This window comes from Chiloscyllium plagiosum, unplaced genomic scaffold (assembly GCF_037043375.1).
Source record: "Chiloscyllium plagiosum isolate Xiang-an unplaced genomic scaffold, Cpla_swu_hap1 HiC_scaffold_25, whole genome shotgun sequence".
Lineage (NCBI taxonomy): Eukaryota > Metazoa > Chordata > Chondrichthyes > Orectolobiformes > Hemiscylliidae > Chiloscyllium > Chiloscyllium plagiosum.
The window spans coordinates 52,652,850-52,672,919 of NW_028270163.1; the positions used below are offsets into that span (position 1 = coordinate 52,652,850).

Genomic DNA, 20,070 nt, shown 5'->3' on the forward strand with positions numbered 1-20,070 from the left:
CTCACAAACCTGCTTGAGTTTTTTGAAGAAGTAACAAATAGGATTGATGAGAACAAAGCCGTAGATGTGATCTATATGGACTTCAGTAAAGCGTTTGACAAGGTTTCTCATGGGAGACTGGTTAGCAAGGTTAGATCTCATGGAATAGAGGGAGAACTAGCCATTTGCATAAGAACTGGATCAAAGGTAGAAGACAGAGGATGGTGGTGGAGGGTTGTTTTTCAGACTGGACGCCTGTGACCAGGGGTGTGCCACCAGGTTGGATCCTTTGCTTTTCGTCACTTATGTAAATGATGTGGATGTGAACATAGGAGATATAGTTAGTTTGTGGATGACACCAAAATTGAAGGTGTGGTGGACAGCGAAGAAGGTTATCTCAGTAGATAGGTAGTGAAGAAGGTGTTGCTTTGCTTTCCTTTATTGGTTAGTGCATTGAGTATAGGAGTTGGGTGGTCATGTTTCAGCTGTTCAGCATATTAGGCAAAAGTGAGGACTGCAGGTGCTGGAGATCAGATTCAAGTTTAGAGTGGTGCTAGAAAAGCACAGCCGGTCAAACAGCATCCGAGGAGCAGGAAAATTGATGTTTCGAAAGGGCTCCTGCCCGAAATGTTGATTTTCCTGCTCCTCAGATGCTGTCTGACCTGCTGTGCTTTTCCAGCACCACTCTAATCTTGTACAGAATATTGGTTAGGCCACTTTGGAATATTGTGTGCAATTCTGGTCTCCTTCCTATTGGAAGGATGTTGTGAAACTTGAAAGAGTTCAGAAAAGATTTTACAAGGATGTTGCCAGGGTTCGAGGATTTGAGCTATAGCGACAGGCTGAATAGGCATGGGCTGTTTTGGAGCGTCAGAGGCTGAGGGGTGACCATAGAGGTTTATCAAATCATGAGGGGCATGGATAGGGTAAATAGACACACGGTCCTTTCCCTGGCGTGGCGAGTCCAGAACTAGAGGCCAAAGGTTTAGGGTCAGAAGGGAAAGATATAAGAGACCTAAGGGGCAACTTTTCCACGCAGAGGATGGTGCGTATATGGAATGGCTGCTAGAGGAAGTGGTGGAGGCTTGTACAATTGCAACATTTAAGAGGCTGGATGGGTATATGAATAGGAAGGGATTTGAGGTATATGAGCCAAGTGTTGGCACATGGAATTGGATTGGGTTCGGATATCTGGCCGGCATGGATGAGGTGGACCAGATGTTTTCATGCTGTACATCTGTCCCTAATCTATCCTGTGCTACAAAGATCCAACCTGGCTCCTGTGTCCCTTTTATATACTTTAGAGTTGCATCATCAAGTATACATTGACTCTTGACATCTCTTTGGTTAAAATGCATCACCTCGCACTTCTGGAAGGTAATTTCCAACTGCATTGTCTTCCTGTGTGTTCCTGCTTATCAAATCAAATATTCAGATTGTAATATAATTGAGTTGTTTTGAACTGTTGGCTGAACAAAGGTTAAGCTGTTGTGTGAGGGGTTAGTGTTTGAATGCAAGAAATAATTATGCTTAAATCTGTTAAAGCAAAGAAATTGAGTTTTGGCTGTCGAATAGTTTTCACTGATGTGCTTTCTACTCAACGTGAACACTAAGAAAAAAAATCAAAGCTTTTCTTTGTCTTGCATTCATCAGATCAATTTGCAAAATAACAAAACAAAAGGGAAAGCAACACTTCTGTTGGTTGGCAAGTCGACTCTGTTCGAGACATTGAAATGAACTGTGTATCATGATGACTGTCGTTGAGTCATGTGGCATGTTAGTTTCACTGCAAGTATGATGCTATGTATATCGGCCATATGCCCCAAAGACTTGAGGATCATATGTGAGAACTAAATTCATATCCACAGTTCTCCTGAAAAGCATCAGTTTCTTCTTGCCAATTGCGAAACAAATTGTCTGCAAGGATGCCAATCATGTAGTTTATTCCCCAGCAGTAATATCTTTATTGAGATAACATACTTTAGAAAAGAAGGTTTTTATGATCCCAGCTGGGAGTCACTCTGGACAAGTCAGATTCCACACTGAAACCTGGTTTGATGAGTTTTTATTTTTGCAGTTTAGCTGCATTTGGGGTTGCTCACTGAAAATATCCACAGTTATTTGGCTTAAGTCACATGCCTTTTTGGATTTGCTGTTTTGACCCAATACACACACAATCTAGGCCTTATCAGCAATCTAATCAATGGGTTCTGAGCCATTTGTTCACTGTGTAAAGGAGTTGATTGTTCTTTCAGAGTCATTGGGTGAAAATCCTGGAATTCCCTCCCTAATGGCATTGTGAGTTGTCTTCAGCACATGGACTGCAGCGGTCTAAGAAGGCAGTTCACCAATACTTTTTCAAGAGCTAGGGATGGACAATAAATACTGGTCCTGTCAGCAATGCCCACATCCTATGAATAAGTAAATATTTTAAACAGCTTGTTGCTGATATGAGGCTTATCAAAGCCATCCTGCAGGGTAATGGCTACCCTAGCCAGATCATTTCTTGTTGCACATCCTGCAAATTCATGAATAGGCCAGAAGCCATCCCTTTTGATTCTGAAAATTGCTCAATCTATCCTGATTGCCCTGAAAGTTTGAGCAACAGCTGAAGTTAACAGTTCATTGTGCTCCAAGGATTTTAGCCACCAATAGGAGGCTGCCTTCAAGGCAAAAAGACTTTCTACTATTCTACAAATAAGTAATGTGGCATACGACTTTCAGTGCCAGTGTGATGTAGGCTCAAAGACAAGCAGATCAAATCATAGCCCTTTGACTGTTTGCAGCATGAAAGGCAGTGACCTTTGCCAACTAGCCTGCAAACCTCTCAATGCAATGTCCAATATTAACAATAATTGAACTCCATAACTGACATTTACTGGCTAATCCTGGGTGTTTTTAAATGACACTGACAATGAATTAGGATCATGAGTTGGGCAGTTGTGGCAGTTTTTGTGATTTGGAATTCTTCCCATCCACTTCAACGTCTTGTAGTGTAAGCAATTGTCGCATTCCAAAAAAAAACTGCATTGAACAGTGTCATAGAAGCAGACATTTTTATTGCGCATGGAGACTCCGCATACTATCTAGCTATATACAGAAGAAAATGTTGAACTCTTTTTTTTCTCTGCAATTGTATGCATTTCACATTTCCTGCCTATCTGTTATATTGAATATTTGACATGGAATCAGCTTAGCTAAGTCTGGGATTTGGGAAGGATGAGTATTTTGTTGGTGACTATAAATGTTCACTTTGCAGAAAATGTTTTGAAATGGGAAACAAAAGTATGTTTCAAAGGGACAGTTAATATGGTTTTGTTTCTAGTGTTAATCATTTTGGCTTTCTCATTTAGGATGGAAGATTACAGGAAGGCATTGATAACCTATTGTCTTTGGAAAAGCAGACCCGAACAGTAAGTGGAAGTTCAATTATTGAATTTGAAATGAAACGATGATATGAAATAGGAGCAGGAGTAGGCTAAACAGCCCATTAAACATGCTGTACTATTCATTAGATTGTACTTGAAATGATTGTGGCCTGAACTTAATTTTCATGCCATGATCATAACCTTAACTACCATGTAAATCAAAATCTAACACAGCCTTGAATGTATTCAATGACCCATCCATCAATCATCTCTGTGGCAGAGGATTGCAAAAAGTAGCCAACCTGACAGAAGAAACTCTTCTTCATCTTGACTTAAGTAAGAGACGTTTTTAAACTATGGCCCCTAGCGTTCTGCAGTTTCACAATTTAGATAACGACTGTGAAATAAAGGAGCAGAATTAATCCTTTAGCCCATAGAGTCTGCTCCACTGTTTGATCATGGCCGATATGTTTCTCAACCTCATTCTTCTGTCTTTACCCAATAACTCTTCATCTCCTCTGACCCTGTCCCTGTCAGCCTGCATTTCCCATGGTTAATCCACCTGGCCTGCATATTCCTGGACGCTGTGGGCAATTTACATGGCCAATTCACCTAACCTGCACATCTTTGGACTGTGGGAAGAGACCAGAGCACCCAGAGAAAACCCACACAGACATGAGGTTGAGGCTGGAATTGAACCTGCGTCCCTGGTGCTGTGAGGCTGCAGTGCTAACCACTGAGCCATTGTGCTGCCTCCAGGCCCCTCACTTTCCCACATTGTTTTCCATCTACCATTTCTTTGCCCACTCTCCTAGCCTGTGCGAGTCTTTCTGCAGCCTCCTCACTCCCTCACCATTAGCTGTCTGTCCACCTACCTTTGTGTCATCTGCAAATTTAGCAACAATGCACTCCTGTCCATCAGCCAGATTGTTAATATATAATGCGTAGTACTGGTTCCAACACTGACCTCCTATGGAACTCTACTGATCACCAACTGCCATCCTGAAAAAGACTCCTTTATTCTCACTCTCTACCTTCTGCCGGTCAGCTAGGTTTCTCCATGCCAGTACCTTGCCCCAAATGCCATGGCCTGTTATCTTTTTTCCTAGCCTTCTGTGTGGCACCTTGTCAAAGACCTTCTGGTAATCGAGATAGATCGCATCCACTGACTCTCCTTTGTCTAGCTTGCTTGTTACCTCCTCAGAGAATTTTAACAGATTCATCAGGCATGACCTCCCCTGAACAAAGCTAGCTGATTCAGCCCTATTTTAGTGTTTATTTCCAAGTACTCTGCATCTCGTCCTTAATAATGAACTCTTAAAATCTTACCAACAACCAATGTTGGCCTATAATTTCCTGTCTTCTGCCTCCCTCCCTTCTTAAATAGGGTAATTATATTGACCATTTTCCAGTAATCTGGAACCCTCCCTGACTGCAAAGTTCACAGCATCTTAGCTGCTCTTCCAGCAACAGTATTTAGATGGCTCGTTCAATTAAACTTCTGGTAAGTGGTAATCCCAAGATGTTGAGTTTGAGATTCTGTGATGATGATTCCATTAAATGTCAAGGGAATATGGCGAGACATTCCTGGTAGAGAGAGTATGATGGAACCAAGGACACTGAAGCGGATAAAGAGAATTGGGCCTCGGAGACTGGGGAATTCCTCTACTGATGTTTTGGTGCTCTGTTGATTGGGCTTCACCAAAGACAACTATCTTTCTTTGTATAGCTCCAACAGAATTTTTCCCTGTTCTTGATGACTTTAGTATTACGAGGCCACTTTAATGCCACATGGTCATAGAGTTCCTAAGTCCAGATAAAAACCATTCAGTCCATCGAGTCTGCACTGACCCTCCAAAGAGCACCCCACCCTATCCCCTAACAACACATTTACCATCATTAACTCAATTAGCCTATGGGGCAATTTAGCCTGGCCAATCCACCTAACTTGCACATCTTTGGACTATGGGAGGAAACTGGAGCACTGGAGGAAACCAGCATAGGCACTGGGAGAACGTGCAATCTCCACGGACAGTCGCCCAAGGCAGGAATGAAACCTGGGTCCCTGGCGCTGTGAGGCAGCAGTATTAACCTCTGTCCCACAGTGCCAGCCAGTCAATGGTGCCTTAACAGTAGTTGCTGTCACCTCAGCATGAATTCAGCTTTTTTGCCAACGTTTAAGTCTAATAACAATTGTCTAAGTCTAATTATTATGTCTGGAGCTGAGCAGCCATGGCAGAGTCCAAACTGAGCTTCGGTGATATAGGTTATTGTTGAGATGGTGCCACTGGATTCACTGTCAGCAACATCTTTCACCGCTATGCTGCAGTTTGAGGATAAACTGAAGAGTCCAAATTGAATTCGTCATACTTTTGCGAATGGGACATAACCGAACACTGGTCAGATAGATGGCAGTATTGCAGCTGCACTTATCCAACTTCATGAAGGACACAGCTAGTTATTGAGCACAAATCTGTGGAATATAGTACAACTGAGATATTGTTGGGGCTGAGAGTCTCGTGCATTCAACTGCTTCTTGTCATATGGAGTAAGGTAAGTTGTCTCAAGGTAGATATGTGATGCTGGATCTTCGTGAGAAGTCTGAAATGAATGATCCACTCAGCAATTTTGCTTGAAGGTAGTTGCCGTTGTTTAAGCCATGTCTTTTTCTCTGCACTTCTGGGCTCCTCTATTAAGTGCAGGGATGCTTGCAGAGGTTCCTGCTCTGGTGAGTTAATTGGTTGTCCACCACTATTCACAACTACTGCAAACCAATTTGAGGCCTGTAGGAGCTCTTCAAACCAGTTTCTATCTCGCAGCATAAAAAAGTAAATTACTGTCACAGATGATTGAACTAGAAGCTTTGAGGGGTTTAAGATAAACAAAATAGTGAATGAGATTCAGTATTATTAGAAACCAGTAAAATTAGATGGTGAAATGGAGCAGGGTTTGCATCTAGTTCAGAAAAAGGTCCTTTTTTGCCTGTTGTGAAATTATGTAAGCCCATATTCACCAATCTAACCCAATTCCATTAATTCATTCTAAAACCATTTGAGTGTGCCCTCTGCATTTGTTTGGCTTGTTTCATAATTGTACTGAGATTGTTGTTTTGACCTAGTGGTTTGATTTTTTTTTTCCTTATAAATTCTAGGCTTCTGATATGGCATCCACGTCTAGAATCTTGGTTGCCATAGTTAAGATGTGTTATGATGCAAAAGACTGGGATGCATTGAATGAAAATATTGTACTTTTGTCTAAAAGAAGAAGTCAACTAAAACAGGTAAGATCTACAGTTTGTGTAGATCAACATCGTAAAACTATTCTAGACTGTAAACTATAACTTCAATATGAAAAGCGCTTTGCCAGGTAATCTTTTTTTCAGAAAATTACTTATGAGTACCAGAGCTGAATTCTGAGGGAAAATTTTAAAGACACAAATATTTAATTGACATTTGTCTGTATAAAGTCAATAAAGATTTGTAGACCTTTTTTGACTATTCACCACTTGCATTTTTCCGAGGAGTTTTGAACAAGAAGGATTACAGACTTTACACATGCTGCTGTTTTTAATCTTTTTATGTTGCTTGTATAAAATAATTATAAGGAATAATTAAAAACATCCTCAGCATATTAATTTTCTTGACAAAAGTGAATGTTTATGCCTGACCTTATTTTCTTCACATTTGTGCTACCTGATGCTTGGGATGAAGGGCTCTTGCCCGAAACGTGGATTCTCCTGCTCTTCGGATGCTGCCTGACCTGCTGTGCTTTTCCAGCATTACATTCTTGACTCTGGAATATTATTGTAATCAGTACTTTGTTCACAATGTAATGCCTGTTAATGTAATTCAGATAATATTGGTTATTTGGCGAAATTTAAAACTATTGTTTTCATGTTGATTATGTATTCATTCTCACCCAATGTAACTAGTGTTGCAAAGCCATCATCTCTCCTTGTTTTTAAATATGCAGGCAGTTACAAAAATGGTCCAAGAGTGTTGTGCATATGTTAGTCAGATCACTGACCTGCCAATCAAATTGAGGTTGATTGACACACTGCGTACCGTTACTGCTGGGAAGGTTAGTACGTTTTCATCGGCTTACAAAATCTTGCTTTCTTTCCAAAATTGAACTTGGAAAGAAAATCATAAGCTACGTGACTTTTGAGAGTGCATACTTAGAAAAATATGCTTTTCATTTTTGCATCCAAGAATAAAGACATTAGCATTTATATTTGGAATTTTCAGCTATTGAATATTTTTTGGTGTTAATACTGTAAGTGCTTAAGCTTGTTTATTTAAAAATGCTAAGATGGAAATTGACATTATTTGGAATTAATTACTAATGAAATATACTATAATGAAGTTGACCTGGAAGCTAACAGCTCAATAAAAATCTTCAGAAACTATTGAGAGAGGGCTATTTAAGTGTCAGTCAAACTATTTCAAATCATTGACCAATAAGAATCAATTGAGGAATTATGTCCATTGTAATGAAAGAATTTAGTTTTTTGGTTTTTTGATATCATCAGTTAATCTCCAAGTGCTTTGTAACCACTGTTTTTATACTCTGTAAAGTGCAGGGGGGTGGGGGGTGGGGAGGGGGGCTTAGAGATAAATAGGAGCGGGGAGCTGGGCAAAGCGAGCTGGGAAGGCAATAGGTAGATGCAACTGGAAGGGTGATGGTGATCGGTCCGAGGGGAGGGTGGAGCGGATAGTTGGGAAGGAAGATGGACTGGTAGGGCAGTTCCACGCTGTATATCTCTATGACAGTTTAAGAAGACAGTGCTGAGTTGGAGGGTTGGATCTGGGAGAAGGGGAGATGATACTGGCGAGGTTGATGTTGATGCCATGTGGTTGGAGGGTTCCAAGGCGGAAGGTGAAGCGTTCTTCTTCCGGACGTTGGCTGGCTTGGAGTTGGCGGTGGAGGAGGCCCAGGACTTGCATGTCCTTGGCTGAGTGGGAAGGGGAATTCAAGTGGTAAGCCACAGAGCGGTGGGGTTGTTTGGTACCTGTGTACCAGGGATGTTCCCTGAAACATTCCGCGAGTTGGCATCTTGTCCTCCCCAATGTAGAGGAGACCATATTGAGAGCAGCGGGCACAGTAGATGAGGTATTTAGATGTGAGGGAAAATATCTGCTGGATGTGGAAGGAGCCCTTTGGGCCTTGGATGGAAGTGAGGGGGGAGGTGTGGGCACAAGTTTTACACCTCTTGCGACAGCAAGGTTGGGTTGGTGGGGGGGCATGGACATAACGAGGGCGTCGCGGAGGGAATGGTCTCTGCAGAATGCTGATGGGGTGGGGAGGGAAGTGTATCTCTGGCATTGGGGGCTGATTGTAGAAAACGGAGGATAATGCGCTGTATTCAGAGATTAGAGGGGAGGAAGGTGAGAACCAGGGGTTTTCTATCCTTGTTGCGGTTGGAGGGGTGGCGTTCAAGTGCAGAGGTGTGGGAAGTGGAGGAGATGCACTGGAGGGCATTGTTGACCATGTGGGAGGGGAAATTGCAGTCCTTCAAATAGGCCATCTGGAATGTTCTGGAGTGGAATTGTGAGTAATTGGAGCTCATCTACAAGATGAGCAGGCAAATGTGCCTCATTTTGAGGACCCTCCCAACATCTGTCCTCAAACTGTAGTAAACAGACAGGACTTGCTTATTTGCACACTTGGAGGCTAAGCTCCAATGTATTGTGTGTTATTCATTGAGATATTTGATAGAATAGGCCTTAGGTGAAACATCTGGAAGACATCAATCCTGTACAAGCATACTCCTGCTCCATAATACTGTTCTTTGACTATCAAAATCCATAGCAAGCCATTGGACAAAGTGAATTAATTCTCATACCTATGTACCTCTTTTCAGTGAGGGCAGACATCAACAAGATCTCCAGCATCAATACATAGATCATTGTCCGTCAGCCAGCTACAATTCCTTGCCATAAGATTTTCAAAACAAGCTCTATCACAGCAAGTGTTTACCTGGAGGGCAGAGCAAATGCAATATCCCAATGACTTGAGAGACTGTGTTACTCAGGACCGTCTAAACTGGCAAGGATGCATCTACAAGACTGTTAAACATCTAGAACATTTCAGTCCTCTCATCCTTCTGTCCCTTACAAACAGCACCTGGCCCACCTTTGCCAGAGTGTGCAGATCCAAAGTTGGACTGGTTAGTCATCTCAGGACCCGTATTTCAGGGAAGAATGTCATCCTGTCTTAAGACTGCTTTAAAAAGTCCGAAGATGTGTCAAAGAAATAATGCCTACCTTGGCATTTTACCGAATATCTTGAATAGTACTGTGGACCTTTTGTTTTTAGTTTACTGTTTCATCCAAAGATGTCACCTCCAGCAGTGCAGCACTTCTTTACTGTAATTAATATGGATTATCCTAGAGTGGTTCTTGCACAGACACCGTTAACTTGAAAGCAGTTGTGCTGACTTGAGACCAACCTGACGCCGAGGAGAAACATCTTTTAAAAATTAACATGAGAAAGCCATATATGAATAATTTTCGTTGTGGTATTTATATTTTGTATGAAGAAAATGAATAACTTTTTTCCTGGTAATAAGCTTGCTTCTAATTTTGAAAAGATTTTACTAGGTTGCATAAAGAGAGATTCTTTTCTTATGAACTTTCCCTGTCACAGTATTTGCAAACTCTTAAAGGCACTACCAACATAAAAATCTCATGGATGCCGGCAACTCGATAAGATTTTATGCAATTGACTATTTTTGTCACATGAGATGGAGATTGATTATTTATTCGTTCTGCAAGCAACATAGCTAAAGTTGCATGTATTAAAACCAATTTTACTATTCCTTAACATCATTCTTACAATGGCACATCTGGAAGGCAAACATATTGAGTGAACCATTTGGTCTATTTGTATAGTAAGCTATCTCAGGCCCTTCCGATCAATTAACTGTTGTTTGCAGGGCCAGCATCAGTAAACATGCCTGTATTCTTGCCTTGCCTCTCCTTTCTGAGAGGTGTTAAATCAAAGCTAGGATATTGTTGCAATGCTTCTGTATAATGGTTGTTATCTAGTTATTTTTGTTGATGTGATCTGTCATATCCAATGTAAGCCAACCAGAGAATCCACAGGCATACTATTCCAAACACAAGTGCTTTGTGTCAGAAGTTTTAAAAACTTTAATTTGCTTCATACACATGAACTGATCGATGGTACTTCCTAGTTTATAAGGCTTATTGAGCTAACAGACAAGGAAAAAATCTAAATAATTGCAAACCATGTTGCTACTCTAGATTTTGAGCAACGTTTTAATCAAATCCACATTAGGTTCTGACAGGTTATGCTTGTGACCTCCCTGATTTGTATTGTTACATTTAAAACATATAAAACTGTTTTCTAGGCGAGTAGAGAGCAAATCAAAACCTAAAAAAGACTCATCCCTACAACCTGTTTGTTTTTCCAGATTTATGTGGAAATTGAACGTGCTCGTTTAACCAAACACTTGGCGATGATAAAGGAGGAAGCTGGGGAGCTGAAAGAAGCTGCTGCTATTTTGCAAGAGCTTCAGGTGAACATTAATAATATTTTAAGTTTGTAAGAGGTTCTTGTTTTTAATCATTTATGAGGATTTCCTGAAATAATTAGAATAGTTAATTCCTATGTAACAAGGAGATAATTTAAATTGCTGTTGGATCAGATCCAAAAAAGCCTTTTCAGTTCAGACTTCTGTTTTGTAATTTCAGATTCATGTTATAGCTTGAACTTGATCAGCAGGGATAAAAAGTAACTTTCTCCTTTTTTGCGACTTTTACCCCTTCATAAAGAAATTGTGACATTGATGTTGACTTGTACATTTGACTTTGGATTTATTGTTTAATGAAACAGAGCAAAATGTTATACGTATAAATATCTTGTTCCTGTCCCATGAAGTTGATTGTCAAAAACATGAGTTTCCTGTCAAAGCATTTTAGCTTATTTATGACAGACATGTCAACACTTTTTTTTTAAAATCCAGTATGGCATAGTTTGTTTTTCTAATTTGTTCAAGGGATGTGGGTGTCACTGACTAGGCTAGCTTTATAGCTCATCTCGAATTGACATACAGAAAATGGTGATGGTGATTTGCCTTCTTGAACTGCTGCACTCCTTGCAGTGTAGACTCCTACAATTCTGTTATGAAGGGACTTTAAGATTTTGACTCAGTGATGTGAAGGAATGACAGCATATTTCCATGTTTGTGTGGGAAACTTGTAGAATGAGATGTTTCCATTCATCTTTTGTCCTAACCATCAAGCATTCCTCCCTGTCAGAATTCTGCGGGCAACATTCCCTCTTCGACTTCTTGTCCATTCTGCCATCACTCTTATCCCCACTTCTAACAGCTGCATTCCATACAATTGCAGAAGTTGGAAAGCTTGCTCGTTCTACTCTTTCCCCGTCAGTGTGCAAGCCCCGAAACGCATCTTCCATGTGAAGCAGCACTTCTTCCACTTTCAATCTCTTCTTCTGTATTCACTTTTCAATCTGGTGTCCTTTACATTGGCAAGACTGAATGCAAACTGCACTTTCAAGAAATCACTTTGCACTCAAGCTAACATTTATGTCCTGTTCAATCTACAGTGTTCCAACTAAACTTAACACACACTGGAGGAACAACACCTCATTTTTTTACTTAGACACAGTATTACCTCTAGGACTCAATATTGAGCATGACCTTCAGTCTTACATTTATCATACGTTTTGCAAACCACCACTCCCATCACGTCTTGTTGGCTTTGCTGGCAGCAGGTGGACCTATTTTCTTGTATTAACACCTATCATTTAGGTCAGTTTTTCACCTCTCTCATTTCTTTGATACTATTAACACATGCTTTGACTTTTGTTTGGAGAACCACTGCAATTTGTTCCACTCATTCCTTCACACCTCTGTGTCTACATCACTCAAAGCAAGGTGTTAATTCTGTGTCTTTTTCCATAGATGCTACCAGACTTGCTCGGTTTCCCTTTTATTTTAGATTCACAGCATCGCTAGTATTTTGCTTAAATAACATTTCCATTATACCTTTGAAAAAAAAGTATCTTTCTGATCTTGAACCAACAGGTCGAAACATACGGGTCCATGGATAAGAAAGAGAAGGTTGAATTCATCTTGGAGCAAATGAGACTTTGTTTGGCTGTAAAGGATTATATTCGAACCCAAATCATCAGCAAAAAAATAAACACAAAATTCTTCCAAGGGGAAAATACTGAGGTAATTGATATGCATTTTGAAATTATATTAATTCATGGATGAAATCACCAATTTGAATATTTCTAAGCTATAAAAAGAACCAGAATTGCTTCTTTTACACTTTGAAACTTTTATTGCAGTGATGGGATATCATCTTCATGTTCTGTTGAAACGTAACATTGAATTCTAAGTTTTGAGCTATCTCAAATTATCATGGTTGTACTGGGTGGGTGGAAATTAATTGTGAAAATTGGAGTGCAACTTTCCTTTAGTTCATTATTTGCAATAACAACATGGATATAATTTTGATATAGACAGAAGGCAAGTTGTATGAAAGTTCAAAACTCAGGTTAGAGGCACTGACAAGGAGAAAATGGTTTTGGCTGAATTGCTAAGAATCGCAAAGTAATTATTCTGAGAGAAATTTGACACCCTCCTTTTTTGGTGGAGACATAAGGAAATTATCTTTCAGGCAGCAGTGGGATCCCTAGTGCAGTAATTTACTTTGAAACAAAGCAGGCTTAATGTTTGTGATCTTTCTGTTTGTGCTGCATTTTCTTATGGCTATATATTTAAATTACTTTCATTTCAGAGTTGGTCTCCATCTGACTAACAAATGAGAAGTATTATCTATGTGAATGATTGTTAAGGCATCACATAGAAGACCATTTTTAACTGAACATACCTGCAATGATGTCAGTGCAGTTTGATATCTTTCACAGGAACTGAAGTTAAAATACTACAACCTAATGATTCAAGTTGATCAACATGAGGGATCCTATCTGTCTATCTGCAAGCATTATCGTGCCATCTATGACACACCTTGTATACAGTCTGAGAGTACAAAATGGCAACAGGTAAAGATCTGGTATTGATTATGCTGGAATATTTTAAGTCGTTGGATGGAAATTTGTTCTTGCACTTTTATTGGTTTGTGAATAATTTGTCATCTTTCAGCTCAGCACTCTTCAAAATGACCTGTTTTCTGACACACAGAAAAATTGAGTGTAAAACTAGATTTTTGCCTATTATTTTTCCTTACAATTCTTTTGACCTTCAGAATTTATCATAGATACACTCATAGATTGTGACAATTGAGAAGTTCATATTAGATATCTGCATCTCTTCCTCCTTCCGTATCAGCCTGATCAGGAAGAGATCGTGCAGCTAGTTAGAGGCTTCTGGTACAGTGATGGCAACATCTGAGGCAACAATTGGTCATTATTTCTGTCTACGTGAACATTTTGATTAGACTAATTTCTGAAAGTATCACATATTGTTGCAAGACAACAATAGATTCTTGTTCTGAGATGATGTATTCCTATTCCTTCGCTTTTCAGTCCATCACTGGGACCTTGGCTGCAAGAATCAAGTTTACCTCTGTTGTTACAACTTTGCCAAAGTTGCAATGTAAAACAAGTTCCATTAATGAATTGCTAATTTGGAACCTCTTGGATAAATGAATTAGAGGTTTTATAGATTGCAATCTCGTGAAAGAAAGATATTCTATAAACAAAGTTCCTTATGTTAAAAGTAATGCAAGTTATTGATTTATGTTACATGACAAAATAAAGTTTACAATATATTATTTCTTTTGTGAGTGCAAATCCTGTGATTCTGTGAAATGAATATGAATGATCCTTTGTTAATATGAAATTATGTCAATAGTTTGTATCTTTAATTATGTGAATCATCATATTTCAAAAAGTTAAAGATTCCTACCATCCTAATCTACCATTTCTTCCCTACTCCTCCATAATTATTTAACAATAATGCAAAATCTTAACCTTGTCATCTCTTGAAAGATGATTGCATGCAGTTGCTTTCTGAAAATGTTGATATGCTGCTGTTCAAGAGGAAAATAATAGTCAATGGCATTGATTGCAAAATGAGTCTGTCAACTTCAAGTTAGAAATAGTATGAAGCATCAGAGTGCAAGACAACTGGAAGAGAGGGGGGGGGAAGCAAAGTAAAACAAAATGGTGGTGATGGTGGGAGAAGAGACCAGAAAAGCCAAAGATTGACTGTAGTTTGTCAGTTGCAAACTGGTAAATATTGAAGCTGTCCCAACACCTTGCTGTTTATTTGCTATGTAGTGTTAATTGCTTCCTGAATAATCACTTAATCAATGTGATTTGGGAAAACAAATACTTTGGTATTAGCTTTCATCAAATCTAATTATTAGTGTTGTGATGTATAAAAGCATGTTTGACAGAAGAATTAAAATGAATATTCTGAAGTTAGTTAACCTCTCTAATTATGCATCACTCAAATAATGTTCCGGATTTACATGAGATTTTGACCAGGAAATCCAATGATTTCTCAAGCTAAATGGGGGTCTGGTCAGTTAAAGTTGGAAAGGGATGTACTTCAAGAATATATATTGAACGAAACCTTTCTGAAGAAGAGAACAGCTGTTTTGTTTCTACCTTTGTCTTTTGAAGCAACCAACTCTAATAAGCAGAGACATTTAGTGTCTGAAGTGCCTGATAATTGTGGGATTTCCTTCATTCTAGTTAATGATTCAATATTTAACAATTGTACAGTTAGCAATTGTAATTTGTATTTGAAACTTAGCGAAGTAATGCCACTCCTGCATTTTGCAAGGCTGCTAATTCATGTGCAGAGATTATCCGAATGAGATGGGCGAGCACTATTTTGTTCGGATAATTGATTTCCTCTGGGGCTCGGAATTTTCTGTGAAACCTGCTGCCTGTTCAGGAGACTAGGCAAAAGCACACTGTGCGGGAGACCCTCTCCCCCCCCCCCCCCCCACTTCCGCTCCCACATGCCACCCATAACCCAGTCTGCTCCCACTTCCCTCCACCAGCCTTGCCCCCCCCCCATCCCCGCTCAGCAGTAAGACTGCTGCTGCCTTTGTGGGGTAAGTCTCCAAATAGCCCGGGCTAGGTTTCTTTTAAGATATATTTTTGAACTACATGCCCTTCCAACTTGAACTGCATAAGTCAATGTTGGAGAGATTATCTGGGGAAGGGGGGGCTTAGGGTTCGAACCCCAGGGGAAGTGTGGGAGGAGAGAGAGGGCAGGTGGTCAGTCATTTAGAGACTGTGCCTGTACTGTCCAGGACTGTTCCCGGAAGCATTTCAGTTTGTTTTTTAATCATTGTACCTGTAAACAAAAGACACTACAGGGTTGAAACAACTCTTTGACGTAATGTTTCTATCCGGACCCTTCAGATGATCTGATATTTGGATAATTGAGGTTTCTCTAAATGCTGTGTGAATTTATTTAAATTTCTTACGTTTCAATTTCCCTTATTTTATAACACTCCAGGCTTTGAAGAGTGTCGTTTTGTACGCAATCCTGGCACCCTATGATAATGAGCAATCTGACCTCGTTCACAGAATTAGTCTGGACAAAAAACTTGAAGAGATTCCAAAGTACAGGTATGATGAAGTTTAAAATGAAAACAAAATAAACACTATGATTGCATTATCAACACGTTCAGATTTTGAGTTACTTTCTCTTCTTTTTGTTTAAGAATAAACTGAGTTTCAAAAAAAGAGTTGGCACTGCCTTGGTGAAAGAGAGAACCTGTACAGTTCGTATCTTAAGAATATCCCTAAATATTGCAAAACACTAATTAATTGCTTCGAAAATGCAGCTATAGTACTTTAACAAAAACCAATACAACAGACACTCTGCATAATTAGGTCCCAAAAACAGCTAAATAAAACAATTAATAAATATCAGTAAATCAGACTTTTGACGGTATCCAGAACAATGCAGTCTGCTTGATTTGGCACCACATCCACAAGCATCCACTTCCTCCACCCCGATGTTAAGTAACAGCAGTGTGTGCTGTTGACGAAATGCCCGGCAGAAAAATCCTCAGACAGCACCTTCCAAACCCACCACCACCTCCACAGAGTAGGACCAGGACAGGAGGTACATGGAAACACCACCACTTGCAAGTTCTCGCACCATTCTGACTTCCTGTTGCTGGGCCAAAATCCTGGAATTCCCTCCCTCAGAGCATCGTGGGTGTATCCACAGCTCATGGACTGCGGCAATTCAAGAAGTTGCTCTTAACACCTTCAAGGGCAACTGGGAAGGGTAGTAAGTGCTGGCCAGCCAATGATGACCATGTCCCACAAGTGCATTTTAAAAAAAATTAGGGACAGATGTGTACAAGCTTAATTTTGAAATCAATTTAAATTTTGACAATTTTACATTTAAGGAAATAAAGAAAAAAGTTAAATATTGTATGAATTAAAATGCACTTGTTTGTAATTTTTTAAAAAAAGATTACTCTTGGAGAACTCCTGTGTTACAATTTACTGCTTCTTTAGAGTAATTAATATTTTTAATGGGAGTAAGTAGTTTTTGAGTTGTAATTGCTCCATTGGGAAAAGTTAAACCTGATCTTAATAGAGGAGTTGGTGGTTTGTAAACTATGCCAGCTTTCAGATCAAAGTATGCACACTGGTTGAAGAATGCCAGGTGTTAGTGTGAAATTCTTTGAATCCAGTGGAATTATTTTACATGTTTTTCAATTGCTTTGGCGAAAAGATGCTGCCTACAATTATAATAATTCAAAGCTGTGGTTATTCAACCTGCTGCACCATTAGATATGATTATGGCTGATTTTGTTTGCACTCTGAATTCCATATTTCCATTAATACCAATCACCTATTGATTTCCTCGCTTAACAAAATTCTATCTAACTCGACCTTAAAAATACTCAATGACCACCCCCTCTATTACCTTCTGAGGCAATATTTCATAGTCTCTCAATCCCCTCAAAGAAAATATTTCTCTTTATCTCTGGCCTAAAAGGGCGCCCCTAACTTTTTTTTAAAGTATCCTCTAGTCTTGGACCTGCCCACAAAAAGAGAACATCCATGTCCACTTTAAGACTATTAAAGATCTTATGCACTTCAATCAAATTATCCCTCTCTCTTCCCATTTCCAGTGAAAAGAAGCCCAGCCTAAACAAGCATTTGTCATAAGACAACCTGCTCATTCCAGGTAAATTTCATTTACTAAACCAGCTCCTGAACAAACCCCAATGCATTTACCTCCTTATTTGAATAAAGACAGCAAACCCATACAGAGATTGAGATGTTTCCCCTATTAATCTAAAGCTTAACCTTTTTTTTATTCAAGTATGCCTGTAACAATAGCCTCCTTAATTACTTGCATACTAACTTAATGTGACTCATGCACAAGAACAGGAGAGAGTGAGAACTGCACATGCTGGAGATCAGAGTTGAGAGTGTGGTGCTGGAAAAGCACAGCAGGTCAGGCAGATCCAAGGAGCAGGAGGATCGATGTTTCAAGCATAAGTATATTCCTGATAAGGGCTTATGCCTGAAACATCGATCCTCCTGCTCCTCGGATACTGCTTGACCTGCCGTGCTTTTCCAGCACCACACTCTCGACTCATGCACAAGAACACCTAGGTTTCTCTCCACTTCAGAATTCTGGATTTGTTTTCTGTTTAAGCTGTACGCTTTTAAAAATTGCTATTCTTGCGAAGAAAACAATTTAATTTCCCACATTAAACTCAATCTGCCAGGTTTTTGTTCCATTAATTTAAATATATTGGTCTGCATGGTTGTTATGCCACCTTCACAACATTATTTTTTACTTGTCTTTCTGTCATCTGCAAATTTAGTTACCATAACTTCATTCTCCTCATCTAAGTCATTAATATGAATTGTAAAATCTTGAGGGCCCAGCACAGACACCCATGGGAGTTCATTTGCACAAGCTGCAAATCTGACAAATACCCATCTGTATGCTTTTTCTTTAACTAGTCTGCTAATCTTCTATTCATATTAGTGTGCTACCTCTTACACCATGTGTTCATATGTTGTCCAGTAAGTGTATTTTGTTAAATACCTGCAAGTAATTAGTTAAATAGAATTTCTCTTTGATAAAACCATGCTGACTCTTTCCAATTATTTTGAGTTTTTCCAAAATCTCAGTTATATCCTTGATGATCAATTCTAATAAGTTCTGTGATCAATATCAATCCTGGTATGTAATTTCCTGTTTTCAGCCTGTGTACCTTGAATAGAGGGAGTTATACTTGCTACTTTTCAGTCTGATGGAACCTTTTTTAAAGTCCAACATATTTAGAGAAATTAACACCAACACATCTTGTATCTCAATACTCACCTTACACTTCATCAGGACCTAAAGACTGAGACCAACTCTCAACTCCATCAGTTTGTTCAGGACTACTTCTTGGGTGGTTACATTTGTGCGCAATTTCTCTTTTCTTTCAATTTCCAAAAAGGTATTCCTGGGCTTTTATATCTAAACATTTATTCATACATACTCTTAATTCTTTATTACTATGAATTCCCCATTCTCACTGTCGAGTTCAAACATTCACTTTACTTCGTACTTGTTAGATAGCTTTAGAGAATCTTGCTAGTTGCTTTACATTTCTAGCAAGTTTCTCCTTGTGCTCTAATTTAGCCTCTTAGTCATTCTTTGCTATTTTTAATATTCTGACATCTGACTTGCAATATCTTCTCTGTGCAGTTATGTCCTTTATTCATATGTTTGGTGCTTTCCTTAACTTGAGCCAACCACAGGTGGTGAGTCCTTCTCTTGGACTTTATAGAAAGAATATGTACATACAAATATGCTGAAATATCTCAATATCTACCTCTACTTCTCTACTGATCTATCTCTTAAACTGAGTGAAGTGATCTGGCTAACTTTCATCTAGCTTTTAAGGTACTTAAGATTAGCATAGCTTAACTGCTTCTGAACTGGATCAAGCCATTGTTCATTGTTTTTGTGTCCTAACTGCTGCTTGTCGAAATGAGAGTGCTTTGGAGTTAGTTGAAAACATGAAGTTTTAAGAGGTAAATGGTAATTAAACTTAATTTCAGGGCTAATTTTCAAACTAAATTAGTTCTTTAGTCTCGTAACTTAAACTGCTCTGTTTGATTGTTTTAATCACATTTATGAAACAAGAGTCAGATCAGTCACACTTAATGAAGCTGGTTAACTGAACAATTGGTTTGATCCAGTTCACAGGCATTGCTTTTGGGACCTATAAAAAGGAGGCAACTTCAACACTGCTTGGTTAGACAAGAGTGCTTTGAAGTTGGATGAAAATAGGATGTTAGGTGAGATGGGAAGTGGATGATGTTGAAAAACTGAGTGCTGTGCTCAGTTTCATTCTGGGCAGTTCAGAAAGTGACACTCTCAACAGACAGTTTGTGAGGGATTCCTGCTGGGTTTTTTCTTACAGTTTCTAAAGCATAATGTACTAGCTTAATAAAGCATGGGACTTAAGTTTTTTTTTGAAACGATGGAAGGTCTGTAGCGTAGTTACTCCTTTTAGCGGAATTTAATTAGCATGATCTTGAGAGAAGTCATGACAGGAGACCTCCGATCCAAGGTGTGCTCGTCTTGCAAAATGTAGTCATCCCTGATGACTGTGATGACTGTCTGGCTGCAACTACCAGCTTTTCAGAGCAGGGACTCGAGGAAGACTCACTGTGGAGCATCCATGATGCTGAGAATTTT

The 20,070-nt window shown here is 39.3% G+C and overlaps 1 protein-coding gene across 1 annotated transcript in view; it reads left to right on the forward strand.

Moving 5' to 3' along the window:
* The window catches only part of psmd12 (proteasome 26S subunit, non-ATPase 12), a 38,548-nt gene that overhangs the window by 9,550 nt on the left and 8,928 nt on the right, over window positions 1-20,070 (forward strand). The window contains exons 2-8 of the mRNA XM_043715060.2: window positions 3,333-3,392; window positions 6,499-6,627; window positions 7,320-7,427; window positions 10,786-10,890; window positions 12,424-12,573; window positions 13,275-13,409; window positions 15,847-15,959. Of these exons, the coding sequence (XP_043570995.1) occupies window positions 3,333-3,392; window positions 6,499-6,627; window positions 7,320-7,427; window positions 10,786-10,890; window positions 12,424-12,573; window positions 13,275-13,409; window positions 15,847-15,959 (800 nt within the window). The remainder of the gene's footprint in view (window positions 1-3,332; window positions 3,393-6,498; window positions 6,628-7,319; window positions 7,428-10,785; window positions 10,891-12,423; window positions 12,574-13,274; window positions 13,410-15,846; window positions 15,960-20,070) is intronic.